The sequence below is a fragment of the Lepisma saccharinum genome, chromosome 17, assembly GCF_977018435.1.
Source record: "Lepisma saccharinum chromosome 17, izLepSacc3.1, whole genome shotgun sequence".
Lineage (NCBI taxonomy): Eukaryota > Metazoa > Arthropoda > Insecta > Zygentoma > Lepismatidae > Lepisma > Lepisma saccharinum.
In genome coordinates, this window is record NC_139245.1 from 9,273,776 (window position 1) to 9,289,159 (window position 15,384).

Sequence of the window (15,384 nt, forward strand, 5' to 3'; positions counted from 1 at the left end):
GTCCCTCTTCGCCTTAAAGTGTTGCATTTTACTCATTACTATATGTAAAATTTATTTATTTTTAAAAAATGCAGCAGTTTAGGAGTTACTGTCATTTTTATAAATCTATCCCATAATATTATAACGGGTAACAGATGACTGTTTCAATCTCCACTTGCTATCAATAATAATAATAATAATAATAATAGTTGATGCATTGTTTTGTAATTCGAGTATGTCATACCTTTATTTGTATACTAATGAATAAAGAAGACAGAACTGAAATATTGTGTGTAATTTTCAAGAAATTGCACGTTAATTACTGCCATGTGGTACTGGGCGATATATCTCCCATCCATTCGCTAAAGGTTGAAGGAAAGGAGACAAAGCCCAGATTTGTAAACTAGGCATTCAGACAGAAAGCAGGAACTGCAGCCATGATCTCTGTTCGAAAATGCTAATTTTTCTTTACACAGTAATTAACAGGACAGTGGAATATTATACACAATACAATCGTTCGGGGTATTGGATGTTTGACGGTGCAGATATATGATGTTTTTGTTGCAGAAATATCATGTTTCAAGCATCAAATTTCATTAAACTTACCAGAACTTGCCAGTAATTCATTTATTAAGAAGCTGCAATAAACGTAACTGCAATTGATTTTCGCTATCAATTAATATTATATCGTACTTGACTTACGTTGGTTCTTTCATGAATCTATTTCTTAACCCCTTAAGTGTGGAATTTTCAGAATAATCATTACCGAAAAATGGAGTTTTTTTAACATAATTATTTTTCATCACTCCCTTCTTCTTTTTCATTTGTTGATTCATATTCAGTCACTGCTTTCAAAGGTCAACTACAAGGCAACTCTTGATTCCCTAATGGTGTAGTAGTAATATCGTTGCCTTGTAATCAAGGGTCCAGGTTTGATACCCAGTGGAGGCACAGTGGTTCAGATTCCACTTTAAACTGTAGGTCCAGTCCTGATTAGCCTATATGCACATAAAGTAGAAGTAAAACAAAAACAAAACTTCATGAAAACAAGTGCAACTCGACGTCCGTATTTCGGATTTCTATTATGCACGAACTTATACACTGCACGAGAGCACACAACTTTTCTTATGTCTAACTTATATTCTTTCTTCTTCTTTTTTGTCTTCCTCTTCTGCTAATGTTTTTGTTCTTACTTCAGTTAGCACAATCTAACCTAATGTGATAGTTATGTTTTCAATCTGGGCGTACAAATACGTCACCGCATTGGTGGCAATTAGGGGGTGAGGAGAAGGGGGGGGGGGGACAACAGTTGCCCAGCCACTTTTGCCCCGGCACTATGTCAAACCTTATCTACAAAGAGAAGTATACTGTCTTTGCTCCCCCTTTTTTGCCCCCTTGCCCCCTCCCAGTTTTGGAACCCAATCATCGCCGCCACTGGTTACCCGCAGTCTAATCTAGTTAAAGCAAACACAAAGCGTATATATGCCTTCTGCATTGCAACAGCACATTACGGATGACATATATATATATGTATGCCATCCACACTTAAGGGGTTAATCAAAATAAAAGTTCCTTCAATGAAAAATAAATTGTAATATTTTTTATGTACTGACATGTAATACCGAATATTTATTTCTTGTTAATTTTGCTTTACAGGGAAGGTAGCCATGCTGCTTTCACTGGAGATAGTGTCAATTTCAAGCGTACTGACTTTACAAGTCAGTTCCTAACATGCTTCCGCCAGATACGATCCGAGGAACGCAGACTTATTTTGGTTCGGGAGACATCTTTGATATCACCACTCTCCATTTTCCTTTTTACAGGAGGGAAAGTAAACTCCAGAAGGGTATGTATTCGTGTCTGTATGTTTATATACACTCACAAAAAGTTTGGAATATCGTTATATTATTCACAAGAAGTTTGGAATATTATTGTAATAGGCAAAAGGTAAAATCACGGTGGCATGTGTCGGTGAAAAGATGAGAATGTCCACCAGAAAGACAATATTCCAAACTTTTTGTGAGGAGTGTATAAAAATAGATATTCTTTGGCAGTAAATGTTGTGGTGAATTGTATTTGCATATCTTTTGTTTTCTGTGTAAATTCATACTGGACAAATATTCTCAAGGTGCCACCATACAGCGCCAACAATTTTTTACAGAATTTAGAGGACATCAAGGCAAACAACAACTTTCTTAGCAGTGCCGTATTCTGAAAATTTGACCTGGTTTCTCACATTAATTCTTATTTTTTGTATATATTTATTATACACCCCATCTACCTAGTCATATCATAAATTCTGTTACAAAGTTTAGACAGGGATGGCAACACTGGTTGGCAAGGTAACCTGCAATGTTGGATCAAACAACAACCAGTATCATTGTGTTTGGCTGTGGTAGCGGAAAGGTGAATTTCACTGTGAGTTGAATAGAGTTGGGCTGTCGAGAACCATGTGGCAGTAATCACACTGCACAAAGTTGGCAAATCACCATCGGACATTTTCAACACCCTGAAAAAGCTGATTATCAGCAGGATGTTCGTGCATCCGACCATCAACAAATACTGTGACACAGGGACAATTGAGGACTGCCCCAGGAAAGGTAGACCTCACAGCGTGAGGAGCCAGAAGTGGCACGGATTCGACGACATCCTGTCAGGGAACAAGCAGTGATGGCTCGAGAGCTGAACATTTTGAAAATGTTGATCTCTAGTGTGCTCCAAAGTGACCTAGGACTCCACGCTTATCAGCGAAGTACTGGTCACTTCCTCACTCCACAGCTTAAGGTCCAGAGGGAGCAGAAAACAAAAAGACTCCTTCAGCGTTATGCAAATGGTGGCCACAGGTGATCCTTTTCACAGACGAAAAAATCTTCAAGATTGAAGAGTCTTGCAAATGTCAAAATGACCGTGTTTATGCCTCGATATCCCAGGAAGCTCGTGAAAACACACCACGGATCCTCAGAGGCCGTCCATCCTGCCTCAGTGATGGTTTGGTGGGGGGTTTCTTACGATGGCACAACTGACCTCCACTTCTGTGAACATGGTGTGAAAACATCTGCAAAAGTGTACCAAGCGACAGTGTTGGAGCCACTTGTGAAATCGTTGACCCGGACCATGTTCAACAATAAGCCGTGGAGCTTCCAGCAGGACTCAGCACTGGCCCACAAGGCATTTGGGCCTGTGTGAAGGCCAGAGGTGGCCATTTTGAACAGTGATTGGTGCTCTGTGTTGGCAAGACCTGCACCTTTGTAACATCCAAATATTAATACATTAGCTTTCGTACTGTGCCTGTAGTTCATTATTAACTTTGTAACAGAATGTATGATATGACTAGGAAGATTAATTGTATACAATATATATAAAACAGCAATGCAGGCAGGCAAAAACAGAAGTCTGACTGCTAGCAATTTTCCAGCAATTTCTATATTTTTCAGAAAATTTCCATTATTACCTAAAATAGGACCTGGATTCCCCTTCACCAAGGGAAATTTCTCTTCATGTGGCAACACTGCTTCTGCCAAGCCCACTGTCTTTTTCTTTTCCTCACCCTCCCTTCATACAATCGGGGAGGAAACCCGGTCGTCTGAAGGGTGCAATGGAGAACGATCAGTGGCATTCATAAACAAGTCTTTTAAGTTCTGGTTTAGAAGCTTGTTTTAATAGTTTTCATAATATATAATGAGCATATATTAAAGCAAAGTGTGTAAAAATTCACGAAACTGACTAAACATGGTAGCATGGAGAATATGCCACTGTTTCTCGGTAATGTCTTACTGCCTGTACAAATTATTAATATAATCAGAAATATTAGATAGTATTATTTCTATTTCAGTATACCAAATTCTGGCATGTTGTTTTTGTTCACATTGAGAAAACCAGAATGTTGAACCATAATTTCATCATGATACTTGCTTTTGTTACAGAATTAATAAATAATTCTGCATTTTGCACAATAACCAGCATATTCTCAACTTTGTAGGTGAGTGATTAAACTCGTATTACTACCTTTCTTTACTGATACCAGCAACCCTCTCCAATACTAATAACATAGATTTAATATTAGCTCATCCCAGTATGATATAGAAATGTAATGTAACAAAGAGTTTATTTTTATATTGTATTTGCTTCCATTGTTTCAGTACACATACAGAGAAGATCAAGGTCCAAAGGAGGTAGTAGTGTTTGATTTCCCCAAAAAGAAAGGAGTCAGGTTTACATGCGAAGCAGAGTAAGTTACGTCTTACTTACATATTTACATACTTGCAGCAATGTCAGTTTATTTAATGTTAATTTAAAATTAATGGAAATTTGACATGTTTTGGGACTTCAGGGTGAGTAGTAATAAGTTGAATTGAAAGGACAATACACAGAATTGCATTGCCAAGGAAAGCACAAGTGTGCGCAGGGTGTATTTGGAAAGTTTTAAAAATATTGCCACTGTTTACAAATGAGTGCCTAAATACCTTTTTAAAAACATATTTGTATTGCAATATTTATTTTGTAATAAGATAACATAAGAAGAAATCCTGAGGTATGTTGAACATTAAAAGAATCTTCACTTCTTAATGAATGTAGGTAATTAATTGTAGCTAGTGTACTGTTGGAATTGATTTCATAAATATTATTTGCTGAATTTATACATATCTTTTTTATTGTAAATATCTTTATTCAGCAACTGACGGCCATATAAATTGATTTTTTTTTTTTGCCTTCCAACTTCAGTGATTGATGTGAGCATTTGCAATAATTTTTATAGGTTGGGGGATCATAGTTTTTTGACAAAGTCAATCAAAAGTAGGAAAGAAAATTTGGTTTGATGTAATGAGTAACTAAGGAGACAATATGGAATGCCAAAATAATCATGGCAGTATTTGACATTAGGTTTTTGTTAGATATGATACATGTGGTACAACAATTCTAACAATTTAATTTTCGTAATTCAAATAGACATTTCAAGTTATGGTTTGCTTTATTTGTGTATGTACTAAAAGAAAGAGGAATGGCTCTAGGACAGTGGTTCTCAACTTTTTTCAGTCTGATACCCACCTTGAAGGATATTACACTTCATGGGACCCATGATCACGGGCACCGCCAGAATTGCTTATGGTGGAGTGAACCCAGTTTATAATCATATTTTTACTAACATCAAGTACTTTAAGAAGCCCTCTTTCACACCTGCTTAAACAAATTACACATACTTCATTCTAGGAAAGTGAATATGCAATTCAAAAGACTAATTTACTCTAAAGTTCAAATCACAAACCCTGACACCTTCTGTAAACAAACGGTCTCACCGATTCGATGTATCACTCTGCGTCAGCTGATTCATGACCGTAATCATCTGCTGTTACTCTCATAGTTTGCTGCACCTATTCATTTTATATAAGAGCCTGTGAATGTGAGAACCCACTCTCAAAACATCAGACGAATATGCAGTCGCATACATTGTTACTCTCCCGGTCATTCTCTCTTTCATAACCCTTAAAACTGCAGACACTGACACACCACTGCACTGAGATACGAACTTAACCACTTCATTTACTGGTTTCTCAGGATACCACTGACATAAATATTGAGTAGAATCTGTTTCTCACCCCTTTTCAAAGGCTGTCCTTGCTGGTGTTTTGAAAACAAGCTCGGAGACCTTCCCGCACGCATAGAACTCGGCATGTTATTTTTCTAAGGATAAGTCAGGCAATATTACTAAGTTGCACTACTTTCTTGCTGTTCACATGATTATTTTTAGAAAATAACCAATGTTATAAAATATCATTATGTACACAAATCTCTAAGCTCATTGAAAGTTACAATGCATATTACTACAAACTGTTCACACTTACCTTGCCTTGCCATGTCACCAAGTTATTTTACGAAGTGCACTATATTTGGCAGAACAAAAATCGTTATTAGGATGCTTGTCAAAGTTTCCAACCGCAATAAATTTACGAACTTTTTGTCTTGTTTTGATCATCATCATCAATATATTTATTGGACTTACAGCAATGCATATGGCTGTTTATGCCCATTATACATTTTATTTACATAAGATACAATTTACATAAAATCTACAAACAAATTTCAAATACACTCCTATCTATATCATCCTTAGAAATATATGCGTATATTACCATGTTATATCATTTTGTCTAAAAAAATGCAAGTAAAATACGAGTATATTCAATTCGCATGCAAGAAAGAAGCCAAATTTATGGGAAATGATTACTGGTGCAAAGAGTTAACCATAAAGGTGAAGAAATAAGTAAAAAAGGAAAGAGCATTGGGTTTAAAGTGAGACGTCATTTGTGGCAGCGTATCCCATACTACAAATTGGCTGTTGTTTTACCTTATGTAATGAATCCTGTAACAACGCTGGAATTTCGTGTGGATTATTTTACTTCTATGAGTTTGCAATGCTTTCTGCATACAGGGGGTTTTGTTTACAGAAGGTGTCAGGGTTTGTGATTTGAACTTTAGTCTAACATCTATCTAAGCACATATGCTGAAATTTAAAACAAAAATTTTCTTTACTCACCGAACTAATGTGATGGTTTGGGCTGCCCTTTCCACATAAACTGGGGTATGTTGGGTTCAGTGGTGATTAATTTAAGTCGTAAATCTGAGTTTATTTGTATACTTGCTTTAAATTTAGTTTTAATGCCAGAATCAGGGCTGATATCACACTGTTGTTCTCTTAGTTTTACTGACAACATGTTTGAATTTAAATTGTTAAAACAATATATCTTAGTAATTCAAATGTAATAGGTTTTTAAGACACAGTAAATTAATTTTTGAGCCTGACTTCACGACCCACCGAACACCCCTTCGGGACCCAGCAGTGAGCTGCACCCCATAGATTGAGAAACAGTGCTCTAGGGCATTCCTGATGGTGTAGGGTTAACCTGCCACCTTCTAATCAAGAGGTCCCAGCACTAACATACCCAGATTTATTTTCTAGGGGCTGGAAATGCAAAGATATATATTACATAGCTGTGTTCTGGGAGGGGAGGGGTACACTGTATGATATTTCATAATTACCATTTCAAAACATTCGTTCAAATACAAAAGTGCTAATCGGGAGGTCGTTATAACCGTGGTCTACTTTTCAAGAAACTTTTTGAGACACCAGGACAAATGATACCATTCTGGGACTGTACCAGAAAATTCGGGACATATAGAAACCCATGTAATACTATTTGAACCAACGTTAATACTCTTCCCAATTCCCACCAATACTGTAATGATTATAAGTTGTTCAGAATATTAATATATAAGTATACAACTGCAGTTGTATGCATCAGTTTACAAGAATTTCTCTTTCAAATATTCAGGAATTAAGCAGAATTTTAAAATAGCTGCCATTTAATCTCCGAATACATTTTGTCATGTAATACTGCAGCAGTCGACCTACGTGGCAGAGTGGTTAGCACAGCATGCTATGTTGGGAGGTGTCCCGGATTTGAATCCTGGCCTGGACATGGAAGTTCTTTGTGAGTGTCCCTTCAGCAATTTCTTCATATCAGTCATCCTCATTGTCGCAAAGTGACAGAAAAGCAAAGTAAAATAAACCAAACCAGTCAATTAATACTGCAGCAAAATAAGTGAAAAACTTCAAATTTTGCATAATTTCAAGGATAATTGATGGGCTCCGGTGTAGAACATGGTAAGTGACATTTTGACCATTTTTTGAGTTACAAAGTAAAATGTGCCATCCTTCAATTTTAGAGTAAAATTGCCATGTCATGCAATTTGCATTGACACAGTGAAGGCTTCTGAAATTGTTAAACTCGACAAGAAAACAATTTATCTACAGTATAGCTTCTAATAACCTTTTTTCTTAATGAACTCAGAAATGACCAAAATGTCACACCATGTTTTACACCCGACAAACTCCGGAAAAGTATTAGGTGAATAAACTCCCAACTGATACTTCCGGTATCGATACATCAGCCAGCCTTAATATATACAATCTGAAAGGGTTGGTGGGGATCATACACCCCTCTTATCTAACTTAAAAAATACACAATTTTGAGAAAGGATGGCAAAATATAAGACTGACTTTTGAAATTCAGGGAATCCTTTTGAAATCCTGGCAAATTGCATTGCAGGAAGTCCGTAACAGAAACAGCTTGTTTTGTAATGTTTCCACTTTTCACAATTACAGTTACAATTAAAATAAGCACGTACCTTGTTGCAAGGATGCTGGAAAAGGTGTCCTCCCAAGTACAAAATATTTCTGGCACCTTATTTCTGACATCTAATCTTAGATTAGACATCGCTACTTTATCCTCAGTTGACAGAAAGGGAAGATAGCATCCTGGTGCATAAAGCAAACCGAAAGCGTAAAATGATATTTAAAAGTAGTAATAATGATGATCACTAACCTCCTGTGTTATAAGAGATGTTGAAAATGACCTCCTTCAACAGCAATACAACACGTTTCTTAGGTTCAAGAGATCCTGTCTCTCGTAATTGCCTGACCACTGTTCTGCAAGAGTTCGTTTTCACGTAATTATCGTACATAAAAACTCTTTGTTCAAGACTATATTTGTTTAGTGGCATAACTAATGAATGAATTAACACACAGTAAAGCACTAGCACTGAATAGCACACGAACTCAATAACACAGTATAAACAACACGCATACTGATAAACGCAAACAGAAGTGAACATGAGTGTACTCACTACGTCTGGTAGCCGACAGTGTTGCTAACCATTTTCTGGCAATGTCCCTACAGACGTAGTCAAAATCTCCCTACAACTGACCAAATGTCCCTATGCCAAGTAAAGCAACCAAATCTTTCTGCTCGGTGCTTCCACAATTAATGAAGGAGCGAATTTACAATACAGGACCCCTCCCTTATTTTTGTAATATTTGGCATACTCACTATTTGAGGCCTCCTAATCACGAATTTGAAGTTAAAAATTTGTGGGTCACGTGTAGAAATTGCAAAATAAGTGAAATTGAGTGGTCCGCGATCAGCACGATTGGTAATTATTTACTGGAAGATTTTGTGTTTCCAATACTTAAATAACAAAATATACATTCCTGATATTACTACGACCCCAAATTTTAACTATGTTTGCGTATCCTAACCTAACCTAACCTTACCATGAATGGTTCGTGGGGCTATCCGTCAATGGTTTGTGGGGTTACTCGTGCATGGTTTTTTGACCCCAAATTTTAATTATGTTTGCCTTGCCTAACCTAACTTACCTTAACCTTACCGAGAATGGTCAGTGTAGCTATACGTGAATGGTTTTGCGCTAATTGTGATTACGAACCGATAAAAAAAATATTTTCGTAGCACTTTAACGGCAAACGTTCATCATCGAAGATGCCATTTACGTATCCTGCATTTTTACGATCGATGCACTGTTGCCAAACTTACCTGTAATCAAATCAGTCCCCATTCCACATGTTCTTCTACATCGTGATTTTCACTGTCACATGTAAGCACCTTATTTGGGCAATATACAGAAATCCATAAGTTTATTAATTATCCCACGGCAATCCTCTTGCGCACACCACCTAAAAATCTGTACAACATTAACAAATTTTTTACTGTTCTCTTCCGCCATTCTTACACGATCCATGCTCTCCAAGTATGAAATCAACAGTGTGGCACCGCTATAGACAGCGTAACTAATTGCGAACATCAATTGTTCATATCAACAAATATGGCTACCATACTTGTATACGGAGAATCATTGCAAGAATTGAAAAGCTTATTTTACAACTTCTACATGTTAATGAACAATTTTTTCACCTCACCCCAACATGTTAACTTGAAATAAATCATCACAACTAATTATTTTATGAGTATAAGATGTAGCATAGAAATTACAGAAGGGGCCGGTATTGTAAATTCTTGCCTTAATGAATAATAGAGGTGTGCGGTATAGGAATTTTTTGGGTCGGGACGGGAATTTTTTTAAATCCCGACATTCGGGATGGGAAAAATTTGCAATTTCCCGACATTTTCGGGAGGGGAACAATGCAGAAAACTTCGAGAATTAACAACTTTTTAAAGTGACCATTCGGTATTTCCTGACTGCTCGGGATCCCAAGAAGTCGGGAAGTCATTTCCCAAAGTCGGGATCAGGACGGGAAATATTTTTCCCGATCCCTGTCCCAACTTTTTGGGATCCCTCACACCCCTAATGAATAACGTTTAGTCATTTACTGTTGATTATGTTATTTAAAGCCATACATGCTGCTGCTGTAAAGAGATAGATGTTGGTTGGTGATGCTGTATTTCCTGCAGTCTTGAACAATTCTGGTCCCATTTTATTTCTCTTTTTTGTTTTTGTATCACATCACTTAACATTGAAAATATTCTTTCAGTTTCTGCGTTAGAATGTGGCAATGTTAGCACTATTTTCACGAGTGGAAATGTTTTCAAAAAAGAACTTGCCTTGAAAATTCTTGGTAACCGATAACATGTTCCAAAATTGTGATGGAGATTTGTTGGTTACTTATTTTTTCTCCTCCTCGCTAAAGTATCCAGATAAACTAATCCATTCATTCCAAACCGAGCACGAAGAAAGTGCAACTGACTGGCGAGTAAGCTTGCCACCTTTGCACAATAAAATGTTATTTTCCAAGATTGAAAAAAGTCCCAACGTTTTCTTTCATTTGGCAAATCTGTCCCTAGGTCCCTACGCGGTCGAAATATAGTGAAAAGTCCCTATGCATAGGGACATGTCCGTACGGTTGGCATCACTGCCGACAGGTGTCGCATTCGCGCCCTCTCGCGGCTGACCACTCCCCCGATCAGCTGCCGGCGCTCTCGCGACAACTGAGGATAAAGTAGCGGTCTAATCTAAGATTAGGTGACAGAAATATTTGTATTTGGTAGGACACCTTTTGCAGCATCCTTGCAACAAGGTACATGCTTATTTCAATTGTAATTGTAACTGTAATTGTGAAAAGAGGAAACATTACAAAGCTGTTTCCGTTACAGACTTCCTGTAACGCAATTTGCCGGGACCTGTTGCATTAAGGGACCGCTCAGCGGCCGACATGCTCGCGGTAAACAACTGAAATAACCTCCATGTAGAAAGCATAGTATCTAATGAAATTCTTCAGTATCCCAGAGCTTAAACAGGTTGACCTGGAAAAAAGTCACTGAAATAAAAGCTGCCATTTATTGCATATTATGTTTTGTAAGTTGCATTTCATTTCGTTGTATTCACTGTCTTAATGAAGACAAACTTTATCTTTCAGAGTGGCAGATCAGTTGATCAGATTCCGAAAATGTTTGTGGGATCTTATAGATTTCTTCGTTGAAAAAACTGGAAATCATGAAACAAGTGAGCAGTATATGATAGTGGAGAGTTTCCACCAAGATCTCCTTCGAGTATTGTCAAACATTCTGCATGTACGTGAAGGTGCCAGTGGCTATCTTGAAGGAAGAAAATGAAGTAAATGCGAGGCTTTCCAGTAAATGAATGGAAAAATTGAAGGAGAAAGTGGCATTACTGATTAAGGCTGTGATAAACTCTATTGTAGTGTAACATAGTGAAAATTTTCTACTTAAGTTGTGTGCCTTGTCTCTTTATATTTTTAAACATAATTTAAGAGATTTAGAAATGTAATATGCTAGTCATCTAAATTAGGTGATAATTGCAGTATTATTGTCATTCTTTCTTTTCCATAGTGTATTAAAGAATGAGGTGTTTTGTTTACTATTGACTGACATTAGTGCTTCTTTTTTGTATAGCTTTCTTCCTCTTTGCCTTCACAAGAATCTCCAATCATATTTGCAGACCCTATCATTGTGTAATATTATTTTCACAGCCTTGCCATTGAGCTTATCATTCATTCCTATATTTACTATGCATCATTTTGTTGAATTCTTTAACACACACATCCTTGTAGAAAAGCTTTTCAAAATTCAGCTCTGTGTATATATAGTTATGAACATAAAAATCATTTTGTGCTAAATATGGTTGTACAATTACACACGGAATTTATTTTTATCTTAGTTGATGTTTGTAAATCATTCTGGAAAAAAAAAAAAGAAGCTTTAGTTTTTCGTTGGTAACACATATCTTGTTAAGAAGACAAAAATTTAATTTTCGATAGAAACTTTATCAAAGAGATATTGATTTTAAAATAATTGGTGATTTGCAAATAATCAAGCTTACATTTGCATTAGTCACACTTTATTAATTTTTTTAAAAAATTAATATTTTAAGTATCTGTTTTCATTTTGCTGAAATATGAAACAGTCTTTTCAGAAGCAAAGCTTGTGGAATTTCAAAAGTTCTATTTTTGGAAATAAATAAATAAATGATCCTCTTGGGTTTAGTCTTGATTGTGATTAATTTTAGTTGTAATGCCATCTTTATGTTCCTTCATTATATACTTAATTTGACACAACGTTATATTTCCCTAAATTTTGCATTTCGCACATTGTAAGTTATTACCTGTAGGTGTCTAAAAGACATAAAATTGTGATTCCATTGCCAGTTATTTGAGAGTTGATGTGGATGTAACATGTGCAAATTTTTGTTTGTATAAATGAAAGAATATTGCTATCATTTGTTTTTAGAATTTTCTTCATTTTTAAATTGACTTGAAACCTGCTAAGTCATTGTTTTTCAGAGATATTTAATAATACTTGATTGAATGAGTCATGTAAAGCTTTACATATGAATTTCACATTTTAAATAAGTTTTAATCAGACCATGATAATATCAGATGAAAAAAAATATGAATAACTTCTCAATATCAATTCTGTAATGTCCAGTACTTGCATGTTGTCATAATGAACAATATAAATTAATTATGGGACAGAGTATTCTGTACTCTTATCTGCATCAGCCCATATAAGTGTATCAGTTTATTGACAAAATTGCTGATAAATTTACCAATCCAGTATATGTATAGCAAATTTAGTGCAATATTCTGCTATTTCATTATTTTAATGAATATATAAAAGTGTAATTCATGTAATGTGTTTGTGTAATCTAAATATCAAATTGCAAAGTTTCTATGTTTAAGAGGAAACCTATTGCAGTCCCATGGAACATTGGAATTGCGTATCACATTGGTAGAATATCAATTATTGGTAGGTTGTGTCTTGAAGGAAGGAGGTAACTCCAGTATGTCCCAAAGTAAAAAGTTGCTGTAAACTTATTTTCAGTTTAATGCAGCTGATGGTCTTCAAGTGGCACAATTAATGTTGTGTGTTAAGGTTAGGCTTTAGCAGACAGAGCCTTGTACGCATTCCTTGAAAAGTTCCATTCATTGAAGTTGCTTTTCAAACTTGGTGCAAAGTTAAAAAAAGTCAAAGCTCAAGAACCAATTGTTGTAGAGATGTGAAATCATCATTTTTTTTTTTTTTTGACGGCTATTAGTGGAGCTGAAATTTATACAATGTACCTCCCAATAATGAAAGTTGAAGCAGAACTTCGAATTTTTTTAAAAAAGACAATTTGTCTCTGGCATGCCCCTGGGGTCACCAATATTGACCAAAGTAAATTAAATATGTACAATGTAGCAGTTCCTACAATCATGCAAAGTTAAGTTGAAAATAGACTGATAGTTTTGGGGAAAATAGTAACTACGAGAGTGGCAATGTTGCCAGTTTATGGAAAACAAAATGGAATATTGCTTCTAGAGTTGGCCCTAGGGACACTGGATGGATCAAATTTACAGGGAAGCATGACAAAAGACCACCCTTTGAGGTCATGCAATGCCTGTCCCCCAATTTTGAGAAAAAAATGGAAAATATGCAAAATTTTTGAAAAATTTAATTTTCGGGATATTTTGAAAATTGAACATTTCCCGCTGGACCCCTAATTGTCACATTTTGTGAACATGTTCTTTTGTTTCCATTATTATATATAAATAAATTTACATTAAAATAAAATTACACTTACATTTATAAATTCTATCTCATAATACTCAGGGAAAAAATGACTTTTTAATACTCTTGTTTGTTAATAATAGTAACAATGGATGTATTTTTATTTAAATTCCAGTATGCCATACCTTAATGTGTATACAAATGAACAAAGATGACATAACTGAACTATCATGTGTAATTTTGAAGACAAGTCATGCTAATTGCTGGGATCTGGTGCTTGTAAAAGTGGCTTACCAGCCGTCCGAACTGGCTTACACATGGGGAAAATATAACATTGAAAGAGGTAAGAAATGTCCTTCCCCAAATTACAAGAATTCTGAACATGCTGCTCAATAATGATTGCACATACGCATATCGTAACCAGACACATACTTTCAAAAAAGAGGACAGAGCATGGCGAAAAGGAGGACAAAGCCATAGAAAAGAGGACACTGCAAAAATATGGCAAAACATTTGCCATTACTCATAACTTAACCAATATTAAAAAAATCTTACTAACATTTTGCTCACATATACTTTTCAGGTGATCTCTTTCAATAACTTCCTCTTACCTTTAAGCAAAGAAAGTATCTTCTAATCTGTTATTAAACAAATGACAAAGATTATCTACAATTTGAAGCACAGAATTTTACTCCTTTTCTAATTCTTGGATATTAGAATGAAATATCCCCACAAGTGAATGCAAATGTAACAAATAAGATTCGCTTTAACTTATTTCCAAAAACCGAATTAAAATTTTGGATAGTTTAGACTGGATAAAGAAATATGATTTTAGTGCCACAAACATTTCTAGCACTCTTTCAACAGCAGGGGAAAGTGACAGCCACCTTATACTTTTTCTCATATTCATTTTTTCCATCCTTTAAAAGCTGGATATTTTCTTGCAAGATCATTGTTGAATTTACACTTTCGCTTCGTTATTTCATGGGGCCTCCCCGATGGCGTAGTGGTAGTATCGTTGCCTTGTAATCTAGGGGTCCCGGGTTCGATACCTGGTGGAGTCACATAGTGGTTCGGATCCCAGTATAAACTGTAGGTCCAGTCCCGATTAGCTTTACTGTGCACAAAGTGAACTTAAAAAACATCAAATCTAACCAAACCAATCGTTATTTCATGAAAGTAAATATTACTTAATCAAAATTCTCACTGTGTTTCTGTATCGTGCATGTACAGCCCCTGGCCATATTATTAGATGCACCGCAATTTTTTTTGAAAATAAGAGTTTTTAAGGGGAAACTTGTACAAAATTGACCATTTGTTATCTGAAAAGTTTCCTGTACGTTATTTGAACCCTGGCAGATACGAGTAATACGTACAAATGCACTTTTTTGCACAACATTGATAACAATAATAATAATAGTAATAATAATACAAAGTAATGTAATTCGACACAGTGGACACTTTTAACAGTTCTCTTACTTTTCACATTAAAAATGTTGCAATAGGGTTCTTTATGGCTGAACTTTGATTAATGTAATGATCAATATGAAAAGAGGAGATACTGTTGTTATTGTTACAAACAATACAA

At 35.7% G+C, this 15,384-nt stretch overlaps 1 protein-coding gene across 1 annotated transcript in view; it reads left to right on the top strand.

Moving 5' to 3' along the window:
- LOC146001515 (ATP-dependent RNA helicase DHX30-like) overlaps window positions 1–12,679 on the top strand; it is a 55,496-nt gene extending 42,817 nt beyond the window's left edge. The window contains exons 14-16 of the mRNA XM_083138910.1: window positions 1,636–1,825; window positions 4,119–4,207; window positions 11,207–12,679. Of these exons, the coding sequence (XP_082995036.1) occupies window positions 1,636–1,825; window positions 4,119–4,207; window positions 11,207–11,402 (475 nt within the window). The 3' untranslated portion in view covers window positions 11,403–12,679. The remainder of the gene's footprint in view (window positions 1–1,635; window positions 1,826–4,118; window positions 4,208–11,206) is intronic.
- Window positions 12,680–15,384: the final 2,705 nt, after the last annotated feature.